Source organism: Scleropages formosus, chromosome 5 (assembly GCF_900964775.1).
Source record: "Scleropages formosus chromosome 5, fSclFor1.1, whole genome shotgun sequence".
NCBI classification, from domain to species: Eukaryota; Metazoa; Chordata; class Actinopteri; order Osteoglossiformes; family Osteoglossidae; genus Scleropages; species Scleropages formosus.
In genome coordinates, this window is record NC_041810.1 from 29,396,771 (window position 1) to 29,422,176 (window position 25,406).

The 25,406-nt window shown below is 39.9% G+C and overlaps 1 protein-coding gene across 1 annotated transcript in view; it reads right to left on the reverse strand.

The window, feature by feature from the left end:
• Positions 1–8,404: 8,404 nt before the first annotated feature.
• sugct (succinyl-CoA:glutarate-CoA transferase) overlaps positions 8,405–25,406 on the reverse strand; it is an 81,500-nt gene continuing 64,498 nt past the window's right edge. Inside the window, exon 14 of the mRNA XM_029252298.1 lies at positions 8,405–10,059. Coding sequence (XP_029108131.1) covers positions 10,052–10,059 — 8 coding nt within the window. The 3' untranslated portion in view covers positions 8,405–10,051. The remainder of the gene's footprint in view (positions 10,060–25,406) is intronic.

The window sequence follows — 25,406 nt, forward strand, 5'->3', positions numbered from 1 at the left end:
TACCTGTTTTTTAATATTCCCAGATTGATATAAAATATTTTATTTTGTATGATGGTTTATGTTTTGTTGATATAATGTCATAGACTAGGTTACATTACATGAGAAAGACAGCTGCTCCACGCATTATTATTATTTACTTTATTGCTGACCATTTCACAGCATTTCCCCTCCCTCAATTTTCATTTAATGACAATCCTCTTGAATAGAACCGCATATGAGTAACACACACACACACACACACACACACACACACACACAGAGTCTGAAAATGCTTGTCCCGAGTGGGGTTGTGGTGAATCAAGCCTAACCCAGCAACACGTGGCACAAGGCCGAAGGGGGAAGGCACACACTCAGGACGGACATATGATTAACAGCTGAATTTTTTTTTTTTCTCTCAAGTATCCACTTTAGCTACCAGTAAAAGTTTATCCAACTTAGAGTGAAATAAATGGTAGTTCATGAAAAAGTGAATCAAAGCTCAAGTTAAAATACTTGTCCAAACCCAAAAAGTCTATGGCTATTCTACTTTAGTTCTCACTATTAAATGTGTTTTGTGGCTATAAATATACATAAATATAAAGATATTAATAGACATTTACATAGAACTGTAAACTGCCGCTTTCACATTACCCTGTTAGTATTTAAGTGTAGTATTTAATTTAGTATTAGCCTATTAATAATTTAAGAAAATAACAGCTATGTGAATGTGTAATCTTCATGACATCTGTTTGCAGAGAATGGCGTGAAGTATTGCTATAAATTAATTTATTTCTGTTTCGCTTTCAACAATAAGCTACACTGGCAGACTTTGGTCATTAATTTTCTCCTCCTGGTCATTTCATCCGAACAGTTCTATTTAATGGGTATTTATTTACATGACTGAATGGGTGCTAGTTATTTCAGATTTACTTTAATAATGCCTGTACTGACATGAATGCACCTCCAAGGCTGGGCAGAAATCCCTTGGCAAGATAAATGACTGTTGTGCTGTCCTACCATGAATGTGAGTATATGCATCGCGGTAACACCATGGTGCAGCAGGTAATACTGGTGCCTCACAGTTCCTAAGCTGTGGGTTCAGATCCCGCTCCGGACTGTGGAGTTTGTGTGTTGTCCCCGTGTTCCCATGGGACTGCTCTTTGTGCTCTGGTTTCCTCTCACACTCTAAAGAAGTGTTACACATAATGAGAATGCATACATCACAAAACAATATTTTAATAACTGCCTTATTTGATTATGTCTGACTGCATCTTGGGAAATGTGTGTAGCCTCCAGTGTTGGCCATAACGAATGACTCAAACTCTTAGTGTATCTCACCAGGGTAGAACATTCCACTGGCTCAAGGGTTCGCTAAATAAAGGCCCTCTGATATCCTCAAGAAGATAGTGACAAGCCAGAAGCTCTCTGATCAGTTTCTTCCAAACAGCTTCGCTTAGACCCTTCAATGGTAAAATATACCATGATCACTGAAGTAGCTGTTATGAAAATGTTGCAAGAGCGCGTGTCTTTCAGCACACTTAAATTGAAGAAATATGCTCTCAGTTAAAACATGCATTTCAGACTAATATTCCAGCATCTGTGGATTCTCTATGTATTTCAACCAGGGGTAGCAGATAGTGTAACAGTTAAAGTCATGTCCCTGCGCTGGAAAAATCCGGGTTCCCAGATCCCTGCTGTAGCCCCCTACAGAGTACTGAAATTGTTCATGATTAGGGGATTAAATTGCCAATCAGCTTGCGGAGATGGATTTTCTTTCATTTAGCTGACATTTTCCCCTAAAGTGACTCACGATGTTCTACCTATTTACACAGCTAGGTAATATTTAGCACTTCAGGTAGGATTCAAACCTGGGTCCCTTGACTTCAAAGGCAGCAGCTGAAGCCACCACCCCATCTGCTACCCAGTATATTATGGGTTTTTCTTCCATGTCATAGGAAAAAAGGGTGGTCAGCTGAATTTATGGAAATCTATAGCATATATAGCAAAGATTCCCAAATGGTGTCTTTGCGCACACGTCTCTTGGCTCACTTTTTTTGTCTGGGTGGCTCTTTTCCCTCTTAGACAAATGCACTACATTAATAGGTAAAGGGCTGAAAAGGGTTTTCTGGGTTTAACAGGATCCCACACAACATGGTTCATTCTTTCCACAGCTACATATCGTTAATTCTGCTTTCCCGGTTGCTTTCCAGTGACACAGGGGGTGAAGGTGAGCTGGAAATTCAACGCTTACCTCTTTGTTTTCCGAGTAAAATTAGAGTGGCGACACCCAGACTGTATGACTCCTCCGTTATCTGTAGGAATCTCTTTTCTTTTTGTCTCCCAGCTGCAACACTTGCAGGCTTCGAGTGAACTAATCGCTGCGATTTACTGTAAGCGAATACTCAAGTCACAATAGAAGAGGCTACCAGAATCAACGAAAGTCAAAAACTCATTATCGAATATCAGGAGACAGTCATAAAATTCAGACTACAATAAATTCACGTGATGCTGCCAGTTTCAAAGTATCTAAAACCTAACAATGCTTCTTACCCATGTTTAACCTCTACAGTTAAAATTCTTCTGTTACAATATACAATAGCGTGAAAGAATAATTTGCCAGCAGCAGCAACAACAACAATGAGAGTAACAATAATAATAAAAATGAATTGTTATGTCTAACTATTTAGACATAACTCTTAAACAACGCATGGGAATATTAGCACGTAACATGGCCTAGTAAGATTAAGCACAATAATCTTCAGAATCAAAATATATCTGACATATATTCAAAACAGATTTTAAAAATCCTGACAAAAAAGTGCATGAGCCAAAGAAACAGATGCATTTCTAAAACCTTTACTGTTAAAAATTATTTTGAAGAGATTTGCTCTTATGTCTGTTTGCAGTTACTTAATTTCCTTAACAAAAATTCATGCTCCAGTTTCTGAAGCAAGGATTAAGGAAAAGGCTGTTTAATTTCCTGGTTAGCTATCATTTTACGTATTTTTCCTAGAGGACAGTCAAAATAAGATTATGTATTTATTAAAGAATGCTTTCGAATTTAAAAAATATATTACACAAAGGAATACATCTAGCATTACTTCACTATCTTAAATCCAGATTCAGCTTCCTAGAACAGAAACTAAGAACACCTGGTACTCTTGATGATATGAAATACCGAATTATAACATCATATTCTTCCTAAAAAATTCAGATCGAAACTCTTTGTTCCACACAAGACAGAATGAATATTATGTATAAGAAGGCTGGGTATAATAATGTAAAAGTACAGTGCAGTAAGGTGCTGTAGCTGATCAATACCTGCATCACATTATTTATTTGCTATGCGGGCAACAAAGCACTTCCTCAACATGACATTTTACAATTCTACCCAATTAACACCCACAGATTGAAGATGAAAATTATTATTTTATGTTGGATGGGCAGCAAATTAAGCTTGGGAACAAATTTAAATATTTCCCTTTTTTGGTATCACCTTCATAGTTTATATGTCCCCTGTTCTTATCACATACTTTCACTCAGTTTTGAAATAGACATCCAAAACTTTTCAGTCTGTCTGTATTGATAAGTACTTTATTGATCTAAGAGGGAGATTTCCGAGTTACTGCTACTGTACACCTTTAGTGTAAATGCCCATATTTGTGAATGCTACATTATGTATGAGACATGCAGTATAAAACTGAAAGACCTGCAACCCCAAAAACCCGGTAATACGGAAACTGGAGAACTTGGGCATCCAGCGAATACAAAGAACTTGGAGGACACAAAATGCAGGTTCCTCTAATGAACTCAGGAGCAGGTACGAAGTGTAAGGGATTGGTACACAGAACAGGATATTCAAGTCAGTTCAACTCAATTTATTTTTATAGAGCGCTTTAATGTAGGCATAAGGCAAGAAAAACAAATACATCAAACAGAGAAACAAAGAAGACAGTTGACTAATCACTACCATAATACAGTATGTTTATAGAGATATAAGTATGCCTACTGGCCATGAAGGAAAGGAACAAAAACTCCCAATTGAAAATCGAGGGAGAAAAAAACCTCTGGGGGTCCAAGGGCCAGTGGTTGCCCACCCCTCCTGGGCATCTAGATTAAGCAACAATCGTAAGCCAGTTAACAAGCAATAATGATATTGTCACTATATGGTATCTTGAATCCGCAGCTCAGCATGGAATGTCTCGTCCATCATGGATGTTGGTCATCATCTTCAGTCAGCGTGGGATTAGTCTGTCACCACCGGCCGGCCTCCTCAAGTTTTATGTAGCGAGACAATGCTCAACAAGAAGAACGTACTCAGGACTGGCTTTCTCAGTAGCTGAAACAGCAGCACCACTGATCAATGATCCACAATTATTTCCTCATCTGACCTTTTCTCTTTCATAGAGCTGGTTGTTGGTAGAATGGACCGTTTGTTCTTTGGGACCACGTGTGCCAGTCTCAGCCAGGTGACCCTGAGTGGGACCCTTGATGATCGCAGGGGGTACTGCTTGTAGGGGCCATGCCACATATTACTTAGCCATATTATTTCTTGACTTGGTGTGCTTTTCAGCACACTTTCAGTATTCAAAAGTGTCTCGAAACTCATCGCTTTTGGATCCACTCCTCTCTGAGACTCATAACTGTTCCACAGGCTTGCATTACATCACCTCTCACAATCACCTGTGTTTTTCCTGCAAATTCTATGGGAATTCTTGAAGAAAAGCATCTGCCAAAATGAATAATTGTACAGTACACGTAAATGCAATGCAAGAAGAAAGGCTCTTGTCTCACATTTCCATCACCCTAGAGCAGCATTATGAATGTATAAATATTTTCACACCTTGCAGAAGAGTCACACAAGCTATGGCAGATTTACTGAACTGGGGATTCTATCTATACTCCACTGGTCTTGAGGGCCTTTCTGCTGGAGTGAGCTGGAAAGCATGTGTGGAAGAACCTGCTTGACAGCGCAGAAGGTTGTTTAAATTTGAGGGACCACCCCAGGGGGTACCATTCTTTGTGTGCTTTGTTTCCCAACGCTGAATGATGACATCTGTATATGTTCTGCTAAGATGAATCAGAACCCCTTCCTGATTTCAAAATCCAAACTAACCATTTATTTTCACCACATCTCAGTGAAACCTTGAAGTTTGGTTGGATATTTGGGACAAGTTCTGTTCCATGAGCTAGACAGCTAGTAGTACAGTGGTCGGAAGTCTGCCTTTGGATCCAAAGGTCACAGGTTTGATCAGTGCCTTTGGCTATAGTACACTTCAGTAAGGTATTTACCCTAAGCTGGTCCAGTAAAAATACCCAGCTGTGTAAATGGGTAAGTAATTGTAAGCTGGCCATTGTAAGCTGCTGTGGAGAAAAGCCTGTGCTAAATACGTAAGTAACCAAACACGTGTGTGTGCTGGACTTCCAGTATTTTTGGTTTCAGGCAGCTGCTTTCCATAGTGATGCTTTTGTCTTTTTGCTTGAGTCTGTCCTCAGAGCACAGTGGCACAGCGGGGAACCAGGAAGACCTTCTAATGGCCCCGATAAATCGTTGGTCTTTATGGTTGCGGTTAAATACACTGCAATAGGAATGCAAGTTTAAGGAATCCTAAACAGAAAACTCCCAATGGTGTTTTTAAATGTGTGGCCGTCCAATAGAATACGTTCCACCTAGTCACCTCCACATGGATTAACAATCTAATATTATTCAAACAGAAGCTGGAAAGGTGTAAAATATGTTTTCAAGCGGGAGTTATTTGGAGAAGCTGTAAAATTTGCAGTTGTGGGTTTTGCCTATTTAAATGTATTTCACAGATATTGACGTTTGAGTTATTTTTTCCACATTTCAGAGAAGAAGTGTCTGTCTGCAGACAACATTCATGTGACTCATACAGTCTGCACATCTGTCCAGGCAGTTGTGAAATTTTCATTCAGCTCAATCTGGCATCCTGCATCTATGCACCTGCTTTCATTGCATATGACAAAAAACTTGGCAGCCAGCCTGTCCTGTGTCTGTTTTTTTCATGCATGTTTTTATTGACACAGTGTCATAACAAAAAGTTTGTAATTTTTCATCTTGTGGATTACAAGATTACATGGGCAGATGCAAATAGAATTATAATGCGCTATTTATAGCACTACATGAGTAGCACCATATAGAATTGATAGGAATTACAAAGGTGACTGTAAGAAAAGGACAATATATTGCGGAATTTATGGAGAAGACAGGCGATCCGCAGGTAAGCCGACTTAAAAAAATTAGTTTTGAGACTCCTGTTGAACGCTGAAAGAGATTAAACCGTCATTCCCATATATGAACAAGAACCGAGAGCTTTTGGATTTGGATTTTTGACTTCTTTTACATGGGATCATGGAGGTATCTTGGAGCAGATCCATTGATGGTCTTATAGGCCATAACAAGAGAGTCAACTTGGGCAGCTACAGGGATCCAATAAAGAGGGACAAGGAATGGGGAGGTTACATGGGAAGGCTTTGGCGGGTCAAACACAACCCATTCGGGAGCATTCTGTATCAGCTGGAGAGGTCTGGTGGAAAAGTCCAGAACACCAGAGAGGGGAGAGTAGCAATAGTCCAAGCAGGGTATTCCACCTCCTGCACTGAGCTACGCCACCCACCTGCTCACACTGCCTGTTCTACAATTTTGTTGTCCATTTCATGTACATTTTTTCGCTAAATAAATAAAAGACCCTTCAGAATCACATTATTTAGGCCTAACATTTAATTATACTGAATTATCAAAATTTGTAAGACTTAATTTGTATTCATTAATAAAGGATGCAGATGAAAAAGCACTGGAGTATGAGCAGAGGCTTTAAATCTTTCTTGTTGAACTTCGTTTGTCCAAGAAGACACCACTCAATGAAGGATTAGAATAGGCACAAAAACCAGATCCTCACATAACACATGCCAGGAAACTGTGCCCAACACTAACATTATTTATACATGACTCATTGTACTTGTGTTGTGGACTTGATTAAAATTAGCTTTCATAAGCCAAATTCCAAAAAGTGGCTTGATATATTCGGTGCAGGTTTCAGACAGATACATATGTAGCCTCAATTCTCAGATTATAATGCTATTGACCAAATTATTGAAATACAGGATGTGGATTTCGCCATAAAAAATGATGGGTTCACTGTCTAGACTGTTAATGGACTCATTCACCTAAAATGTGCACAATTTTGAATAACTGTATTTGGCTAAGCTTTAAGCATCAGAATTGGATTGAGACTTCAGATCAGAGGCGGACAACGACCGTGGATATGGCGGATAGCCGTGTAGTAGTTAAGGTCATGGAAGTGTTACCTGAACGTTTCTCAGTTTGAACACCACTCCGCCATTGTTATAGTACCTATAATCCTGAATTGAAGCAGTAAAAATATCCAGCCATAAAAATGAGTCGGTGTAATTTGCTTTAGATAAGCACAAATTAGCAATAATTACGACGAGTCAGGCAAAATAGATAAGTGAATGTTGCTTATTTCAGGAATTTTGGATGGTTGGTGTTGTGCAGTGGCTGCCATGCTGATATTACTTCATACAGGTGGTCCCTGATTTACGATGGGGTTACGTTCCATGAAATCCATCATAAGTTAAAAATATCGTAAGTCGAGAATGGATTTAATGCACCTAATACACGCCTCTGCATGGCAGACTGGGAGATGCGGATCGCTGCAGCTGCCCGCATCACGAGAGAGTATCGCACCGCATATCGCTTGCCCGGGGAAAAAAATCAAAATTCAAAATTCAAAGTACAGTTTCTACTGAACGTCTATTTCCAGCTCACCACCATAAAGTCGAAACAATTGTAAGTCGAAGCATCGTAAATCGGGGACCACCTGTGCCACGTCAGCACTACCGGCACAACGAGCCGCACCTGGGAACCAGTCAGGACGGGGGCATAAAAGGCAACGCCAGAACCAAGTCTGACGCGGAACCTTGTTCGCCTCCGTCCTCACGAGACACCTGCGCTACTACCTATCCCGCTCCTCGCCCGGTTTCCCTGTTCCTCGTTCCCCAATCCCAGTTTCCTTCTACCTACTTGGCTTCCCAGTTTACCGACTCCTTGCCTCCCTATCGACTTCGCTTCTTGGATCACCCCTCCGAACGACGTATGCCCCTCGGTGACCTTTGCCTGTCTGCGACAACGTCTTTGGATTTTCCTAATAAACGTCCTGTTCGTCTTGCGCTTGGGTCCGTCCTTTCTAACCCGGATACGGAACATGGCAACCTGTATATGTCTTCTCCTTATTATGCAGCGTAAAGGCACATTTTGTGTGAACCTGACATAGGAAAAAACACAAATACGACTCTTAAATATTGAAGTACATCAAGAACAAAACTAGATAAAGTTTCACTCAGTTCCTTCACAGCTGGATAACTGCTTTATTCTGATTTGCCCAAGAGTGTTACCACAAATTCTTTTGTTGTAATCTATTTGCCTCTTTTGGCATGCATTAATTGTACGGCTGTGAACATTTTTCAACATTTGCATGGATGCATCAATAAAATAGTTTTTTAGCGTTGTCCCTGATAATGGATCTAAAAGCGGACAGAGGAAACCAGTTATATGGAGATATGTAACTGTTTTACACACATGGTTTGCAGAGGGAGGCAGTGTTGCTATTTCGGTGGCTGTTCTGTTCTCACTGGGTGCGACACCCACACACCTGCGAGTGTCCTTTGGCCTCATCCTGGAGATTTGCTTCCGGTCATCAGAGCAGGGCTCACAAGGACAAATGGCTGTGGAAAACATTAGGAACAAGCATAACTGTTTCCCCCACCCTCCAGATGGACAAATGATCTGGGAAAGGAAAAAAAAAAACTGTATGTTTGCTAGAACTTTCTTAGAATTTTCATAGAACCAATCTGGGCTCCTGCAGCATTTGGATCACTGTTGTTGTTGTTTGTCATATTTGATTGTTCTGCCACATATTGTATTCATAATTACAAGTGCTCTCAGATGGAAATGGTGAGGAAACATCATCTGAAGAGAAGCGCAGTTTCATGTCCCTGTCATGCCATTCTTCTTCTAGTTGTTGCTGAAACTCTGCTTGAGAGGTGTTTTAAAAAAAAAAAAACCCTTTTCCAATAAAAGCGGAAAGTATAAATCAAAACAAAGTGAAGAAGATCGGAAGCGCTCATGACACTTTCAGCAGTTCTGCACACTAAAACAAGGGATAACACTCACAGAATTGTACATATTTAGGCCTACTACATGTGTGCTCCTTTTTTCTAGTGCTTCCCCCTTTGTCACCTGAAGGCACCGAAGTACGAACAGTTTTCCAAGATCCCACGTCCAAAACTTTGGTTCAAGCTCCTCTCTTTATCCGGGGCTCTGGGAACCAAAATAAGATTTCATTTAGACCTTCACGTAACTCCCAACATGACACAATACCTTTCTCAAAAGGCTGAAGGCATGATAGTACAGAAAAAAATGAAAGCCTGTTTCTATAGATATTGTATTTCGATTCAATTCAATTCAAGTCAATTCAATTTTATAGAGTGCTCTTTGGAACAAAGGGAAGCAAATCGCTGAACAATGGTGCGTAACTAAGCAGAAAGAAAAAAAGAAGTAAAGCAGAGATAATATTGTACAAGCAGTAACCAAGAAAGCCAACTGGCAGCTGAGGAGTGGAAAATAAGAAAATCAGAACCACAAAGAAAGGGCGAACATGACCTTCGGAGGGTTCAAGTTCCAGTGGCTGCTCAAGGGACCCAGCAGTGAGCCCTGAGGTAACAGTTAACAGTTTACTGTGGTAAGTGGACTTAGACAGTAGAGGAATGATCAGTTTGTTCAAAAGCTCAGCATTGCGGTTAGCACATCTCCTGTTCTGTTTGGGAGATCTAGCAGGTCTTGGTGAGGTAGCCTCATCTGCAGGAAGCAGTGAATTTTCCTGACATGGAAGGCAAGTCAGATTGTTCAAAAAAGTCCCAATGCAGGGTGGTTTAAGGTCTCGATGCTCAAAATAGTGACGATGAAATGATGACGGTCAACCGTGTCCCCACCCCTCTCCTTTCTCTGCAGTCCATCCTTTCCTCCACTGCTGACCTACCCTGCTATGGAAGATAAAAAGAAGGATCAGCAAGATATTAGGACAGGCATTCGGAGAAATTCGTCAACACTATTGGCAGTGAAAAAACATGTGAGATTAATATTTGATTTTTTCCTATTACTGTGCCAATGGCATTTGTCTTCTTTTAAAATTAGCATCTTAAAGGGTGACATACCCAGAATATTTTGTGCTGCAGGCAATTAGCAGGATGAAACAAGAGCTTTATGACTCTGAGCTTTATGATGTTTTCCATTGTTTTCGATTAATTAAAGGCAGCGCTAACCTGGACAAAGGTACATTTCGACTTTTGAAGTATTTTGTCTTCAGACCAAGCCCTCAACTGTAATGTGCATACAGTTTAAGTTCTTAGCTTTAATTTAAAACTAAAACAGGTGTATTTCTTTTTATAAACGGACTGAACATTCAAGAAAAGATGGAACCATTTTCCTTTGGTCACTCACCTATGTCCGGAACTCCGTTAGTTTGGGTTTTATGAATGGAAGACAACGGCAGAGGTAATAAAGAGTTTGGATTCTGAGACTCTGAGCTGATCTAAAAGGTTATTCTGGAGAAGATGAGTTTGCAGTAGTTTTAAATGTAATTATCCATTTCTTTGACTACCGAATAAAATTCAATATTATAGAAGAGAAATTGCTCAGAAATGTGAAAGAAATTTGTTAATTTGTCCATGTCAGATGGAGAAAGACAGTCAACTAATATGTAGAACCGTGAATTGTAATAGTAACTAGCTTTTTCACCTCCATTTTCAAATCCATTTAATACTTAGTGGCTTTTTCATATCAATTTCAACTCGGTCCTCATATCAGGGTCCCTGAGAACAAAAAAATCTAACTATGGCGTATGAAAATGCAATCCCTTGTAAAAGCAGCCAAACTCTTTCAAATTTATCAGTATTGCTTGGACTACAATTTACACTTATACATACTTCTGCGTTTTTATTGTGAACTCACATGCTCAAACGTTACATTGTCAGAGCCAAAATAAGTTGAGAAAGAGAAATTTCAAAAGTGCATTTAAACAGTCAACAAGGAGCAAAAACCACAGAGGAAAAAAAGCAGAATATCTATGGGCAGAAACAGCAGCAGCATGACCAAAAAGAAACATCTTTCCTAAAGTCATACCAAGTGGTATTTCTAAAAAAAAAAAACCAGTTTGTCAAGTGTTGCCAAATTTACAGTTCCATGTATATTAAAAAAAGAGCTCCTCAACCACTATGCTGATTGACCACAACCTGCGGATTAACATAAAAGTCCATGTTTATATACATATTCAATTCAGTGTAGTTCAAAGAGAATTTAGTTCTATAAATATAATTACAGCTTTTGGAAAAAGTAAGAAAATTGGTGGATCCATATCCAAATTTAGCTGCTTATTGTTTAAGGCTATAATGAAGATTGTAAAATACAAGATAATTTTGTACATATGAGTATTTTTTTGGCTACAGATTATATACTTACAATACAAATAGTCTCAGGAAAAAATCAAAGTGTAAATATATGCATTCAAAGTGTGATGAGTCACCAAAATATGAGTAGCTCGCAAAGAGATGCTTAGAGCTGCAACCAAAACAGATGGATGATCTCCAGAAGCTGTGAGACATCTTTTATCTCGCTGCTTGGTAGATGAATTAACTGACTGCAGTGGATCAACAAAACTCTCACCTATCACCACCTGTACCCTCTTTTACTTCCCCTGCCATCTACTCCCATCTACTGTATTACCTGCCAGTACCTTCTTCAAGATCGGCTCACAGGACCTCGCAGATCCTCTAAAGTGAGAGGTCCTTTGTGAAGGAACCCAGCCTGAAGACCTCATGAGTAGCCAAGTGCAGCAGCCACGCAAAGCTGCCTGCTGCAGGAGTTGAAGCTGGCCTCCTCAAAGTGTTCCCTCATCTTTTGCTTCGCCAGCTTCCAGATGACAAGAGGCTTTCGGAAGACTATAAATCTTACTGAGAATTTCAAAAGCTTACCCATAGTTAGAGATGTGACTATAAATGTGACCTCTGAAAGTACCCCACAGTCATATATTACAAATGCAAAATAGAGCACTAAGGCCCAATAAATGACAGATGTTTTTTTTTTTTTTCCCTCCTTTTCTTACAACCTTCCAAATACAAAAAAAAGAAAGAATTACTGAGATCTCTTGGAAAGCAAGAGAGGAAAGAGTCTCAAGAAGTGTTTCCCACAGTTGAGAGGCTGAAACCAGAGCGCCGTGCGTGTTGGGTGTACGCTGCCGTGTGCTTTGTGGTGGCTGGGAACCCTGCGAGGACATGGTAAGGAATGCAGGGGCGAGCGAGGACGTGGGACGATGAATTGGCGGCCAAGTCGGGAGAGGGAGGGAGGGAGCATGCGGTGTCATTTATGTGTACCGTAGAAGGCCGGTAACCCTTTGTGGTGGAGGATTCTGATCATATGACATTGATGGCCTATTTTCGCTGAAGGGATTTTTGAGAACCTCCAGAAGCTTAACACTGTTCCCAGTGTAGATACAGATGAACAAACTACATTTATAAGCACCTTACAACAATGCGCTCTGCACATTCTTTACAGCATGGTCATTTTTACTAGAGAAATTTAGGGCAACAGCAAGAGGGAGCTGGGACTTCCATTTAAAATATTAAAATAAATAAATATTTAAAATATTCCACTGAAAATATTATCTAAGTAAATTAACTTTTAAAAAAAATTAATTCATTGAATTAATCAGCTATGATTGGGATAGGTAATGGATACAGTGAGGATAAGTAAGAGAGCAGGTCTGTCCCAGCGAGGGGTCGGGAGAAAAATCACTCGTTCATTTTACGGTTAAGGTAACTTAGTGGATGCACACACTGAATTCGCAATACCATTTATATCATACTCAAACATACACAACATATCCACCCAGCTCTTACTGGTATGTCTGTTTCTTACATTTATTTATTTAGCAGACACTTTTCTCCAAAGCAGCATCCAATGAACTCTATGTAGTGTTATCAGCCCACACACCTCATTCACTAAAGTGACTTATACTGCTAGATACATTACTTAAAGTGGGTCACTCATCCATCAATCGGTGGAACACACACTCTCTCTGTCACTCACACACTATGGGTGAACCTGAACAGCATGTCTTTGGTCTGTGGGAGGAAACCAGAGCACTCAGAGGAAACCCACACAGACACATGGAGAACATGCAAACTCCACACAGACTGATCAGGGATCAAACCCACGTCCGCTTACACCACCCAGGCACTATGAGATTGCAGCACTACATGCTGTGCCACCTGTTATACATGTTTGTGTTTTACTAATACCCCACTTACCCATCTGTGCTGTTTTTAGGCTGGGTAAAAGACCAAAGTAATGTTTCAGGTTGCCTTAAATACTCATTATACTGTATTTTATGAAAATGATGAAGGGTAATGTTAGGGAAAACTGCATTTATGCTTCACCGTACCTGGCTTCGGGTCCTGCTCTGTGGCAGGTCTGAGGTTCAAGTCCCGTTTGAGGTGCCTTGCGACGGACTGACGTCCTGTCCTGGGTGTGGCCCCTCCCCCTCCAGTCTTGCACCCTGTGTTGCCAGGTTAGGCTCTGGCTTGCCGTGACCCCGCTTGGGACAAGGGCTTTCGGCCAACGTGTGTGTGTGTGTGTGTGTGTGTGTGTGTGTACCTGGTTTGCAGATCACATTTATTCAATTCATCAGGATCTTTATCACTGATGCCGTTTATTTAGTGGAAATGGTTCAGTCCTTCATATAAGAAAAAGGGAGCCTATTTAAAGGCTTTTTTTTCTGGAGCTCAAGAGAAACGGGTGAAATGCATATGATGTGTGTGCTGCTGATGGCAAATGGGAAGTATTGTGGACTTGTGTAAATATTGTATATCATTTTGTTTCTCGCTTACTTGGATGCTTTAATAAATGCTTAGGTACTAACAAGGTTTGTTATGACTTATCACTGTTTGAGGAAAAGAAACAGAAGAAAAACACATTCACCTCAGCCCAAGACATGAGGATGTGACCAGGGAAAAGTCTATAAATTTGTTTTAGTAAAAATGAGAAATCTATGGTAACAATATTGACAATGACGTATTTCAGCCTTGGGAATTTTATTAAATATATTTATACATACATACATATATATGGAAGGGGGCGCGGTGGCGCAGTGGGTTGGACCACAGTCCTGCTCTCCGGTGGGTCTGGGGTTCAAGTCCCGCTTGGGGTGCCTTGCGACGGACTGGCGTCCCGTCCTGGGTGTGTCCCCCTACCTCTCTCCAGCCTTACGCCCTGTGTTGCCGGGTAGGCTCCGGTTCCCCGTGACCCCGTATGGGACAAGCGGTTCTGAAAATGTGTGTGTGTGTGTGTGTGTATACATATATATATTTATAAATATATTTTTAACATATTTAAATATCCCTATTCAAGTAACATCGTTTTATTCTTTTCAGAATTCAGATAAACATGAGAATGATAAACAAACAAAAAAACAAAGGCAACCCAGGTAAAATATGTAAAAAAAAAAAAAAAAAAAAAAAAGAGAAGACCCCCAAATGTTTTGTTTCTCTTACTGTGAAAAAATTAAGAACATTTCTTTGTAATGGTAAATTGAAATTAATTACAGAGATGATGTCTTTGGCTCCTCTAGGGCTGATACCACTGTGAAGAAACAAAAGAGTATTTTTTGCACACAGCGTGCCCTTGATTCTTTCTCTACGTGGGCCAGGGGATATTATTTTCAGACCATGATATGATCTGTGGTTATGAAATGTTTCCATGTAATAATGTATTAAATCTTCAGGAGCGATCGTATAACCACGGGGGGCATGTTTCTGCTGGAAGGGGAACCACATGGAGGCAAGGGGGGGTTAACTCAATAAAGCAACTCAAAGAACAGCCCAAGCAAGGGTAACAGACTGGGGAAAAAGACCTCACAGACCTGAAACATGCAACGATGGGTCCTGGAAAGCAGTTGTACCAGAACTAAGTGCTGTATGACAGGGGATTCCTCAGTCCTCAATATTAAATAATGACACTGGAAAATCCAAGATTGCGGGAACATTTTTACACCAAATTGCCCTAATTTGTAGATACTTTTCATAGTTTCATAAAACGCAGATGAAGTTATAGAATTCAGATGAAAAACTATACGGTCTTTTTTCAAATTTCAAAGAAAAATCTAAATATAAAAAGAGGATATAACTGCTCATATACAGTCATTACTCGTAAATAATGTGATTTAATTGTACTGCAAGACATTGCATGTGAAAAAAATTTAAACCTGTCCATGATGATATTAATGGAAATTACTGTAGCGGTGCACTGGAGGCCATCATTTCTAAGTTTAACATTAGCTCATTATGATATTCAGCAGAGAGATGAATGTCCTTGCCTAGAGATGGAAGAAAAAGGTAGGTCTAGATGGCCTGTTCATGAAAACAGACTGCGAAACATCATACTGCCTTTAAAATGTACTGTAACACATCACCTACATTTTTTTAAACCTCAAATGGGTTACATGCATTGACTACAGTTTTACTTGCTTTGGTTCATGTATGACAAATATTCATTTGATTTTCGTGTAGTGCGCTCCCCAGAGAGCTTCCTGAGGGTGTTTAACATAAATGCAGAAAGTGTGTCGAGCAACGCATACGCTCTTAAAGATATGCAATAACTGATTATTTCAAGCTGGGCTCTTTGACTGAGACCATGGTATTGACTCTGGGATGTGCAATTAACCAAGCAGGGGTTCTTCCAGAGGGAAAGATAACTGACATTTTACATCACTTGACATCACGACATCACATTTTAATGTAATGGCAGAGTTCAGCTATAGTGCGGTTTATGGTTAGCCAGGGAATCTCGCCAACAGCTCTATCAGAGCTTCTTGTGGACAAGTCAGACGCCTGGGGCTTGGCAGCTGGGACAGGATGCTTTTCAAATCAGTGCAACAAGCTCTTGGTGCAAAAAAAAAGTCAGGCTTGCAGGAGTATGAATGAGAGCATTACACATCAGCTGCCCTTAACCAGGGCAGCCTGGTATTGGCTGTCATAGTCAAACAAGCACAAGCAAAATCACTTAATACCTTTTTAAAATTGATAAAATACAAGATGAGTTTCCAAGTAGCCTGAAAATATTAATATTCGTTATATGTAACATGTGCCTTTTGGTATGTTAAAAGAAAGGCAGTGGTGACAATCTTACAATTTTTTGACCTTCTGGTTGGAATCATTGATATAACGAACGATCATGGTATTTAAATCAAAGATTCAGAAATAATTCATAGCAGAAACAGTCTCGTCATAAATTGCGAACGTTAGGATAGGCTCTGAAAGGAAATTTTTGATTTGTAGCTCACCTGTGTTTATGCTCACAGTCTTCTTTCTACAAATTGCAGCAAATTACAGTAAAATTTTCCTGAGGGTGAGCTCAATACTTAAGTCATCTGGAAGAATTTATGAGCATCTATTCTCCCAAATAAGAAAGGTCTATTGATTCAATGCAAGGCCCTGTTGTCAAAGGACTAACCCTTTTAGACAATTCGGTAGGGCTAGACTGGATTCCCAGGTGAGAAGTAAAAAAGTAAATGATGAAATATTGCTTGTTTCCAACCCCAGCAAAACTGTTCACACTGCATCTGTAGATGAGTCGGTGGACATATGATGTTATTGAACTGAATTCTGTAAAATAAGTTCAACACCCTAGTTATAGTTACAAAATCATCAGTTCATCTGCACCCTGATCCTTATAGGACCTGGTCAACCCTTGCACTGAAAGAAGAGCACCGCACTCTTCCACCTCCTGCCATTTGTTTTCAAAAGTCCACCAGTCGGATTGATTTAACCAAGTGGGTAAGTAGAACCAGGTGCATAAATCATATTGTTGATGTTGGATTTTACCAGTTTATTTTAATATTTTATAAAAGAGTAATGACTGTTCTACATACTTTCAAGAAGCGCTGTATATCCACTATCTGAAGGTCGCTTCTATAGGCAGCTGCTAGAATAAATCAGCAAAACGGTAATGCAAGGACTCACCTCTCTGTTTGTGCCTTTGAATATACGTTATACACTTCGAGTTGTATGTTGCTTTGGAGTAAAGCACCTAAAAAAAGCCTAACATTGATGTAAATGTAATGGTTTTGTACTTTTCTCCCATCAATGATCAAGTCTTTGAGAAAAGCTGTTGGGAGAGGAACTATAAAAAATGGCCTGAATTTAATACACACACACACACACACACATTTTCAGAACCGCTTGTCCCATACGGGGTCACGGGGAACCGGAGCCTACCCGGCAACACAGGGCGTAAGGCCGGAGGGGGAGGGGACACACCCAGGACGGGACGCCAGTCCGCCGCAAGGCACCCCAAGCGGGATTTGAACCCCAGACCCACTGGAGAGCAGGACTGTGGTCCAACCTACTGCGCCACCGCACCCCTTTGAATTTAATACATATAATCTAAAATGACATAGCAAAGTACTATGTTTCAAAGTAATTTTATAACGCAGTAAATATTCTCAGAATGATCTCAGCAGCACAAAATAATCTCAGCAGGCCATTGCAAACCACTAAACAACTTAAAAACACATAATTAAACGAACCAGCTATAAGTTTTTCACAACAATGTGTTGGGAAGCATAAATCAAGCTCTCAGCCCTGCTACTAATATTTCCGTATAGCAACCACTTACCCCTTGCCTTGAAAAATTTTTTTGTTTTGTTTTCTTCAGTTTCTAAAAGTATAAAATGTCAGAACAGCGTAAGCACTCCTACATACAAACTTTCCCCCAATTAGAGCCTGTCCACAAACCTGACCACATAATAAGTTTTTTTTTTTTTAAATTCTATTTTTTCTCTGTATTTTAAAGCCGACTTTTTCATTGCAAGGTCCACCACATCAAGAGGAGCCTGTCCCGGCTCACTGTTCACAGGCAGACAGCCCTGTGCAGCTGAGTCCCACAGCGTCTCAATGTCACGAGCTGAGTGACTCCCCACTGTCTGCATCCCCTTTTAATTCGAAACCACCTGCAGGCCTAAAAGTGAAGGAATATAATTTAATGTAAAAACAAATGGCCATCCATCCAGTTGCACCACATGAAACAAGATATACCAGCATTAGGTTTAGAAGTCAACAATTTATCCTAAGTTCATTTCAACAAATTCAATGGTAACCAGTATGGCTAATACTACAGTAAAATAGGTAACACTTTTTAATCCAAGTATAATTGCGTTCGACTTTTGATGCAAGTATAATTGCATTCGACTGCAATTAATTGGATTGTTCAAATACCTGTACTGCACAGTTCATGATCAATTGGACAACTGGTACCCTTTCAGTGTGTAAAACCCTTCCAGTCTATTCCTAATATCAGCAGAAAGGGAAGACAAGTGCTAACCACTGTCAAAATGCTCTGCTTATTCTCCCAAATTCCCCTGAATGTCATGCTGGATGGGTATTGGCGCACGTCCCTGTGGACATAACAGACTTTCATAGTGTTCTGACACCACAGTTTCATGCCTGCAGTTGGAACCATGGCTCCTTCCTTCACCACAGAGAAGTCATGACTTTAGATCTCAAGTAAATCAATCTGTCCTTCTAAACTGATCACTCCAAGATGAATGAATGAATGAATGAATGAATGAACACTGATAGAATATTAACCTGCTGGTTATCAAAGAAAATATGCGGGGGTGTTTTGTAATTCAAAACTCATGCCACCTTTATCAGAATTTTGACAGCAGCCTGTCTGCTTTTCCACCAGGGTATTTGATCCCTTTGGAGTGAATTGCAGGCTTTCTTTTACTTTGCAAGATAGGGGATTTTTACAGAGTGGGTGAGAGTTGGAGTCATGTTGTCAGTTCAAACAGTGAGGAACTCGCCATGGGAATACTGCTATATTTGGAAAAAAGTGTGTGGTGTTGCATCTTTCACAAGAAACTCCAGGCATTTTATAAGGGTGAAAATTATGAATGAACACATTCATCACAATGGCTTATTGTTCACCACTTGGTAGCTCCACTATATATTTGATTCTTGATGCATGTCTTCAGTGTCCATCGACTGATTCCTATAAGATGGTTATAAGACGCTGAAAATTGTGCCACTACTAAAGTACCGGTACCACTAAAATTACAATGCTGTAGTACAATGTAGTGATAGTGAGAGGTGTTAGAACACCTGGGCAGCCTTTGCAACACCTGTACGAGACAAACCTGATAGTGTTTGCCTTGCAAACCACAAATCAGCATGTCAGGGAAAAACTGCAGAAGAGCTGGGAAGATCTGCCAGCTCATTTCGTGACCAAACTTATTCCCCAAATACACTGTGAAAAATACTTAGCAAGTGTACTCATACTTTGGACTTCTATGCATGCTTTGATATAACTTGTAAAATTCATTTGCTTTGCACATGAAAATGGTTTTCAACAAAGAGTTTAGACCATGAATGATAGGATGCAGTAAAATGCGAAATCTTCCATTTTAAAAAAACTCATTTACATGGCAAAATATACATATTGTACATACATATGATGCAATGATATCTACTTTCTTTGCATTACAGACTTTAATGTCCTTTTAATCGTTCTGCTTCAAAGCAGAGATGCTTGAACAAATGCTAAGACGAATGGTCGCCTACTTTAAAAATGACATAGCCTCGAAAGTGATATTCTAAGTCACTTTCTAAAATGTGTAAAAATGTAGCCAGAAAATACCCAGACAGAGTAGGTGCAGAGGTTCCTGTAAAAACTTCTCTCCGTCAGATATCTGCAAAGTTCTCTTAAATGTTTGTTTGATGCTGGTGATGCCATTCCATCCAACACTTCCATTTCCACCCCACCACTGACCTGAGAAAATCAGGTGCGGGTGTTGCAAGGCTTCAATCGATCCCGATGGCAGGAGACATCCTGAGAGAAATCTATTGTGTGGTGTCATCTGGCTGGATTGGTGCGCTGTCTAGGAGGAGAGTGTGAATGCAACGACTACCAAAAATGTGACATCACCACAGCGCATCAACAGAATGTCTTTGTTCATCATGTTGGGTAACAAGCATCTGCCTTGACCCTATCTGCTCAGATGTATGTTCAACCATTAGCCTCTCTCATAGGTATGCGGGTTTCTAAATCTGTCTGGGTGTGCCTTATGACTTCATGGGAACAAAACTTTCTAAGTGTTTTTCTTCATTTTTAAGGATGTCACACATTTTCTATTAATAGCAAATGCAGTGTTGCTGTTATTTCCTGTGACAGACTTGATGCTGCTTAATAATTACAATCAATGATTGTTTTATAAAAATTAATGATAATTTTGAATTCATCTCCGAAAACACTAAACCATGCGCTGGCATCCCGTCCAGTGTGTGCCTCTCTGAACCTAGCATCCAGTGATTCCGGGACAAACTCACGACCTGTGCGAACCTGACAAGTGAATGCACACTGAACCTGCAGCCTTGTCTGAACCACACTGAACCAAAGCAATGTCTGTTTTTTTAGTCTGAAGAGGGAATCTGGGAGGGGACTAGGGGCACTTAGTCTTTGGGAAGCATGTTGACAATTCTAGATATGGAATCACGTGATACACTGTTAAAAAAAAAACAGGATGAAGAAAAAATAAAGGAAATACAATCAGAACATTTCTATAGTAATTTAGTTAGAATTGATAGCTATGCCATTCAACTGTACTGAACAAATCACAACTCACCAGAACATATCAGAGTAACACATTTTTATGTCCTGCATTATTTATTTTTCTTAATTTCAGGTAGAGAGGGAAAAATTGTACTGATCTATGTTCATTGCACAACCCCAGTACCTGCAGTATAAAGTTTTCCAATTAATAACGTTCTAGGATTTTGTGCTCAGCTTGAACTTCTTCACACAAAGTTCAGCTAAAATAAATTAACAATAATATTTTATGAATAACCGATCTGTCATGTATCACGATTCAATTTCAATGCGATTCATTGCAGTGGCAGTATCATGTTTTCATTTTTTTTAAATCATGATCTTATTCCACTCTTTTCTTCCTGCCAGTGGTTGGAGAGACACAGTAATCAAAATAATGATAGAAAATTGTTTTAATCATGTTTATAGTTCATGAACTTTCATGTTGCCAACTGGGTTTATTCAGTGGAAGACAGTCATTATTTTATGCAGTGGCGCGGTGGGTTTAGCCGGTGCCTGCTGTGGGGTGGGCCTGGGGTTCGAGCCCTGCTGGGGGTGCCTTGCCACAGACTGGCATCCTTCCCTGGGTGTGTCCCCCTGGGCTCGCGTCCTGCGTTGGGCTTGGCTCTGGCTTGCTGCGACCCCACTCAGGATAAGTGGTTGCTGATAATGGATGGATGGATTTTTTGTAAGCCAGAGAAATAGATACAGCATGTTTCTTAACTTCAGTCTTTGCTAAGTGACAAGTTACACTGGATCCTCGGCTTAGGAAAAAAGACTTGGCGAGAAAGAATCTCTTCATAGCTTGTCATTTTCCCCTTAAATTACTATCAAGAAAATTTTATCAGTGCAGATGTCTCTGAAGCTATTCAGGGGTTAGATTCACAAAAACCTCACACATCTCTATAATAAATACTTTGTAAGATTTTATTAGAAATATCATCTTCACACTACATTAAAATTAAAACTAATTTAAAATAACTGAGAATAAAAATGTGTTGTCTTCAATTTTTAGACACTCGAAACATTTGAGGTGCTGCTGGATTTCAAATGAAAATGTCACATCTTAGTTCAGCATCAGTTCTGCAAATAAAGGTTATTTTAAGCTAAAATTATTTGTTTTCCTGCATAATAAAAAAACTAAAACTCAAATAAGATATTAATATTTACTTCTTGAAGTATTCAGACTTTGCCCCATTTATTGAACAAAAACCTCACAGGGATCCTTTGTCAGACCGAATACATGACAATAAGGACCAAACAGGATCCTAAGGAAGGTATGGATAAATTTGTGCAAATGCACAAAGAAGGAAAATAGTACTAAAGAATACTTAGGTGTATGGATATCCCAGTGAGGGCCCCTCTCCTATTAATCAAAAAATGGAAGGTGCATCAAAAAACCTTGATCAACAGTCACTTTTAAATAACTGGAGCTAAAGTGCATTTGGCAACTATATCAAGAGCTCTGCATAAATGCTGGTCTGTATGAGAAGAAAGCAGGAAAGAAGCATTTACTCAAGAACAACCATCTCATCTTGTTTGGAGTGATATAGAGCACAGATGTGAGAAAAGGCTGAGTACTTTGACTCCAGTGCAAAGTACTTTGTGTGTACTGGTAACAGCAGCAGAGCTCAAAGTCCAAAAAATCCGATTGGTGATGGCTGGTGGTGGCAGCATTATGGCGTGGGGTTATGTGATTCTTATTAGCTGGTACTAGTAATCTTGTCAAAGTTTAATGAAAGAAACAAAAAAGCTGAATGTCCTGAAGTGACCCATCTGAAATCTGACTGCAGCCCCGCTGAGAACCTGAGGCACGCTGGTCTGCAGCACACCAGTGCTGTCAAAGGAACTTTCACTTTGACTTCTCCAGGTGACAGGGCAGTGATATAATGTGATATAGTGTGATATAACAAATCACGAAAGAAGGATTATAGAGAAAAAGGGGATTATGCAGCAAATCCCAAAACCAACATTAAACCTTAACTGTACAAGCCCTTCCTTAAAAGAGGAATAAAAGAGAGTGATGCGACCTCACCGCTGAGATTATGGCTGTTCTCCCTGATTGACTTGAGAGTAAAGCACAGTGGGTTCTAACAAGTGAGCATCTTTCCGCTGGGATTTAAATAGACTAGCTAGCATGCCGCTTTCAAGGAAAAGTGGTGCAATGCACTTTTTCTTATCATGCTCAGAGATGTATGTTGCTTTGGAGAAAAGTGTCTGCTAAATGAATGAATGTGAAAGTGATGTAAAATAAATGAAACCTTGTGGGTGAAGATCCCCGTTTTCTTTACCCTGTTTGTATTTCCTAATGTAATGTCATCTGTTTAATATACCAGATAATGTCATGAACAGATACTTATTTAACTGGCACTTATTTACGAAGCTGGCTAACTGATTGAGATGATCAATGTCTTTTTTTCTTTTTTGTCTTCGCAGGGTTTCTTGTCTTGCACAAGGGCTTCTTGGGTGCTTGGTGTTGCTATTACGGGACAACTTTCCACTCTGGAAAAAGGAAATCCATGCCGGACTTAGATAAATCATTTGGCCATTACAGGCCTTTTTGGGCAGCACTGGGGCACAGCGGGTAGTGAGGGTGCTTTACAGGCCCTGATGGCACTTGATCTTGATCACTGGGTGTTGCGTGACTAGCATGCTAGCATGGGTTCTTGACTTGCATGCTAGCATGGGCTCTTGATTAGCAGCTAGCATACGTTGTTGACTAGCATGCTAGCATGGGCTGTTGACTAGCAGCTAGCATGGGTTCTTAACTAGCATACTAGCAAGGCCCAATGCTGTGACCCTGACTTGGACAAGCAATTTCTGATAGCATGTGAGAGTCCACTTTCCACTCATAATTTTCTAATATTATAACAAATAAGTCTGACGTGACTCTTCAGTTTGTTCCAAGGTTTAAAAATCAAACAGTCCACAGAATTGGCTTCCATTAATCCCCATCCTCATCAACCTAACTGGAAATGAAATGTTTCCGATTCTGTCCATGTTAGCTTTTCTTTAATTCTGTTATTTTGTCTATAAGAAGAAATCACCTGTTTTGGGAAAGGAAAATATTTTTCCCATAGCGCAGATGTTGAAACAGAAATTAACAAAATCCATTACCACACATATGGACACAGTTAAGAAAGAATGTGTTCCCTGTCAGTATTATTTAAGCTTTTATAAAAGGAAACTCTTCATATGTATTTTTAAATTATAAATAAATATCCAAAGATCACAACCTTCAGAGCTTTGTAACCATATCCACAGTCTCCGATTAGGATCATCTCAATGTTATGTGCACCTCAGGAAATAAATCAGGCCTTGAGAAGTACTGTGTTACTTAAGTTTGATCTCGAGACCCTTCTCAGAGTCACCTGACTGAACTTAGTACACCTGCTGTTGGATCACATGAACACTTCAGCTTGAATGAACTCAAGTGCAAAGTTTAGCTCTGTCCTGTGTTTTTGTATCCTGTTCCAGTGCATTCCTGCATGTTGTTGCCCAAGTTCTCCGTTTACCTCATCTCCAAGTCTCCATGGCCTCAAGTTCTTTGCAAGTTCACTAGTCACCGTGTCTTGAGTTCTCTGAACCCCTGAATAGCTGAATTCTCAATTCTTTCCATCACCACAGCACAGAACCTGCCCTTACGCGCTTTGCACTTGTAAATAAACTCTGCGCTTGAGTTCAAAGCAACCCACATCCCTTCGTGATCATGAAATTAACACAATAAATGACTGAATGAGACCATAAACAAAAACATCACACATAAAATTATAAATGACATTAGTTCTAAGTGGTAACTGAGGATCCTCAAATCCATCTTATTGCACTGAATTCCATGGAACTGAATCATCTTGTTTTTGTTTCAGAAAATATGTTTCCTTCAGCATGGATTGAACAATTGCGTTGTAAAAGCTATACATGAACAGATGTTGGCAGTTCTGCATGTAGTTTTATTAAGATATTTGTTATTTCATCTTTGCAGTAATGTTGCTATATTGATAAGCCTCAGGATTTCTTTCTGTATTACTATTGTGACCAGTACCATCCTACTGGGGGAAGAGTGACACATGATAATAGAGGAAGGAAATGATGGGAGCGTGAAAAACCACATTTGTACATACAGAAGGGAAAGTGGTGATTGTGAAACATCTTCAATTCCAGCATGAAAAAGCCAATGTGTTAAAGAGCAGAAAAGTAAAAATGGGTTTTCAACTAGAGGAAAATATGGAAACAGTGAGTGGGCAAAAACATAACCATAGACTAAAGAAGGAACACACACACACACACACACACACACACACACACACACACACACACTGACTGAAACCACTTGTCCCAAGTGGAGTTGCTGCAAGCTGGAGCCTAACCTGGCAACACAGGGCACAGGAACACACCCAGGACAGAACGCCAGTCCATCACAAGGCACCCCAAACAGGACTCAAACCCCAGACCCACCAAAAGCAGGCACAGGCCAAACCTGTTGCACCACTGCACCCTCCCAAAGAAGGAAGCACACACAATAATTGTTCATAAAACACTGATAAAGTCAGAGCACAACAAACGAAGGTGTCTATATAAGCAACAGCTGGTAGTGTAGAGCTGGTAGGTTAGAGCTACTGCCTTTGGACCTAAAGGTTGCAGGTTTAGGGTTAGGGTAGTACCCTTGAGCAATGTACTTACCCTAAATTGCTCT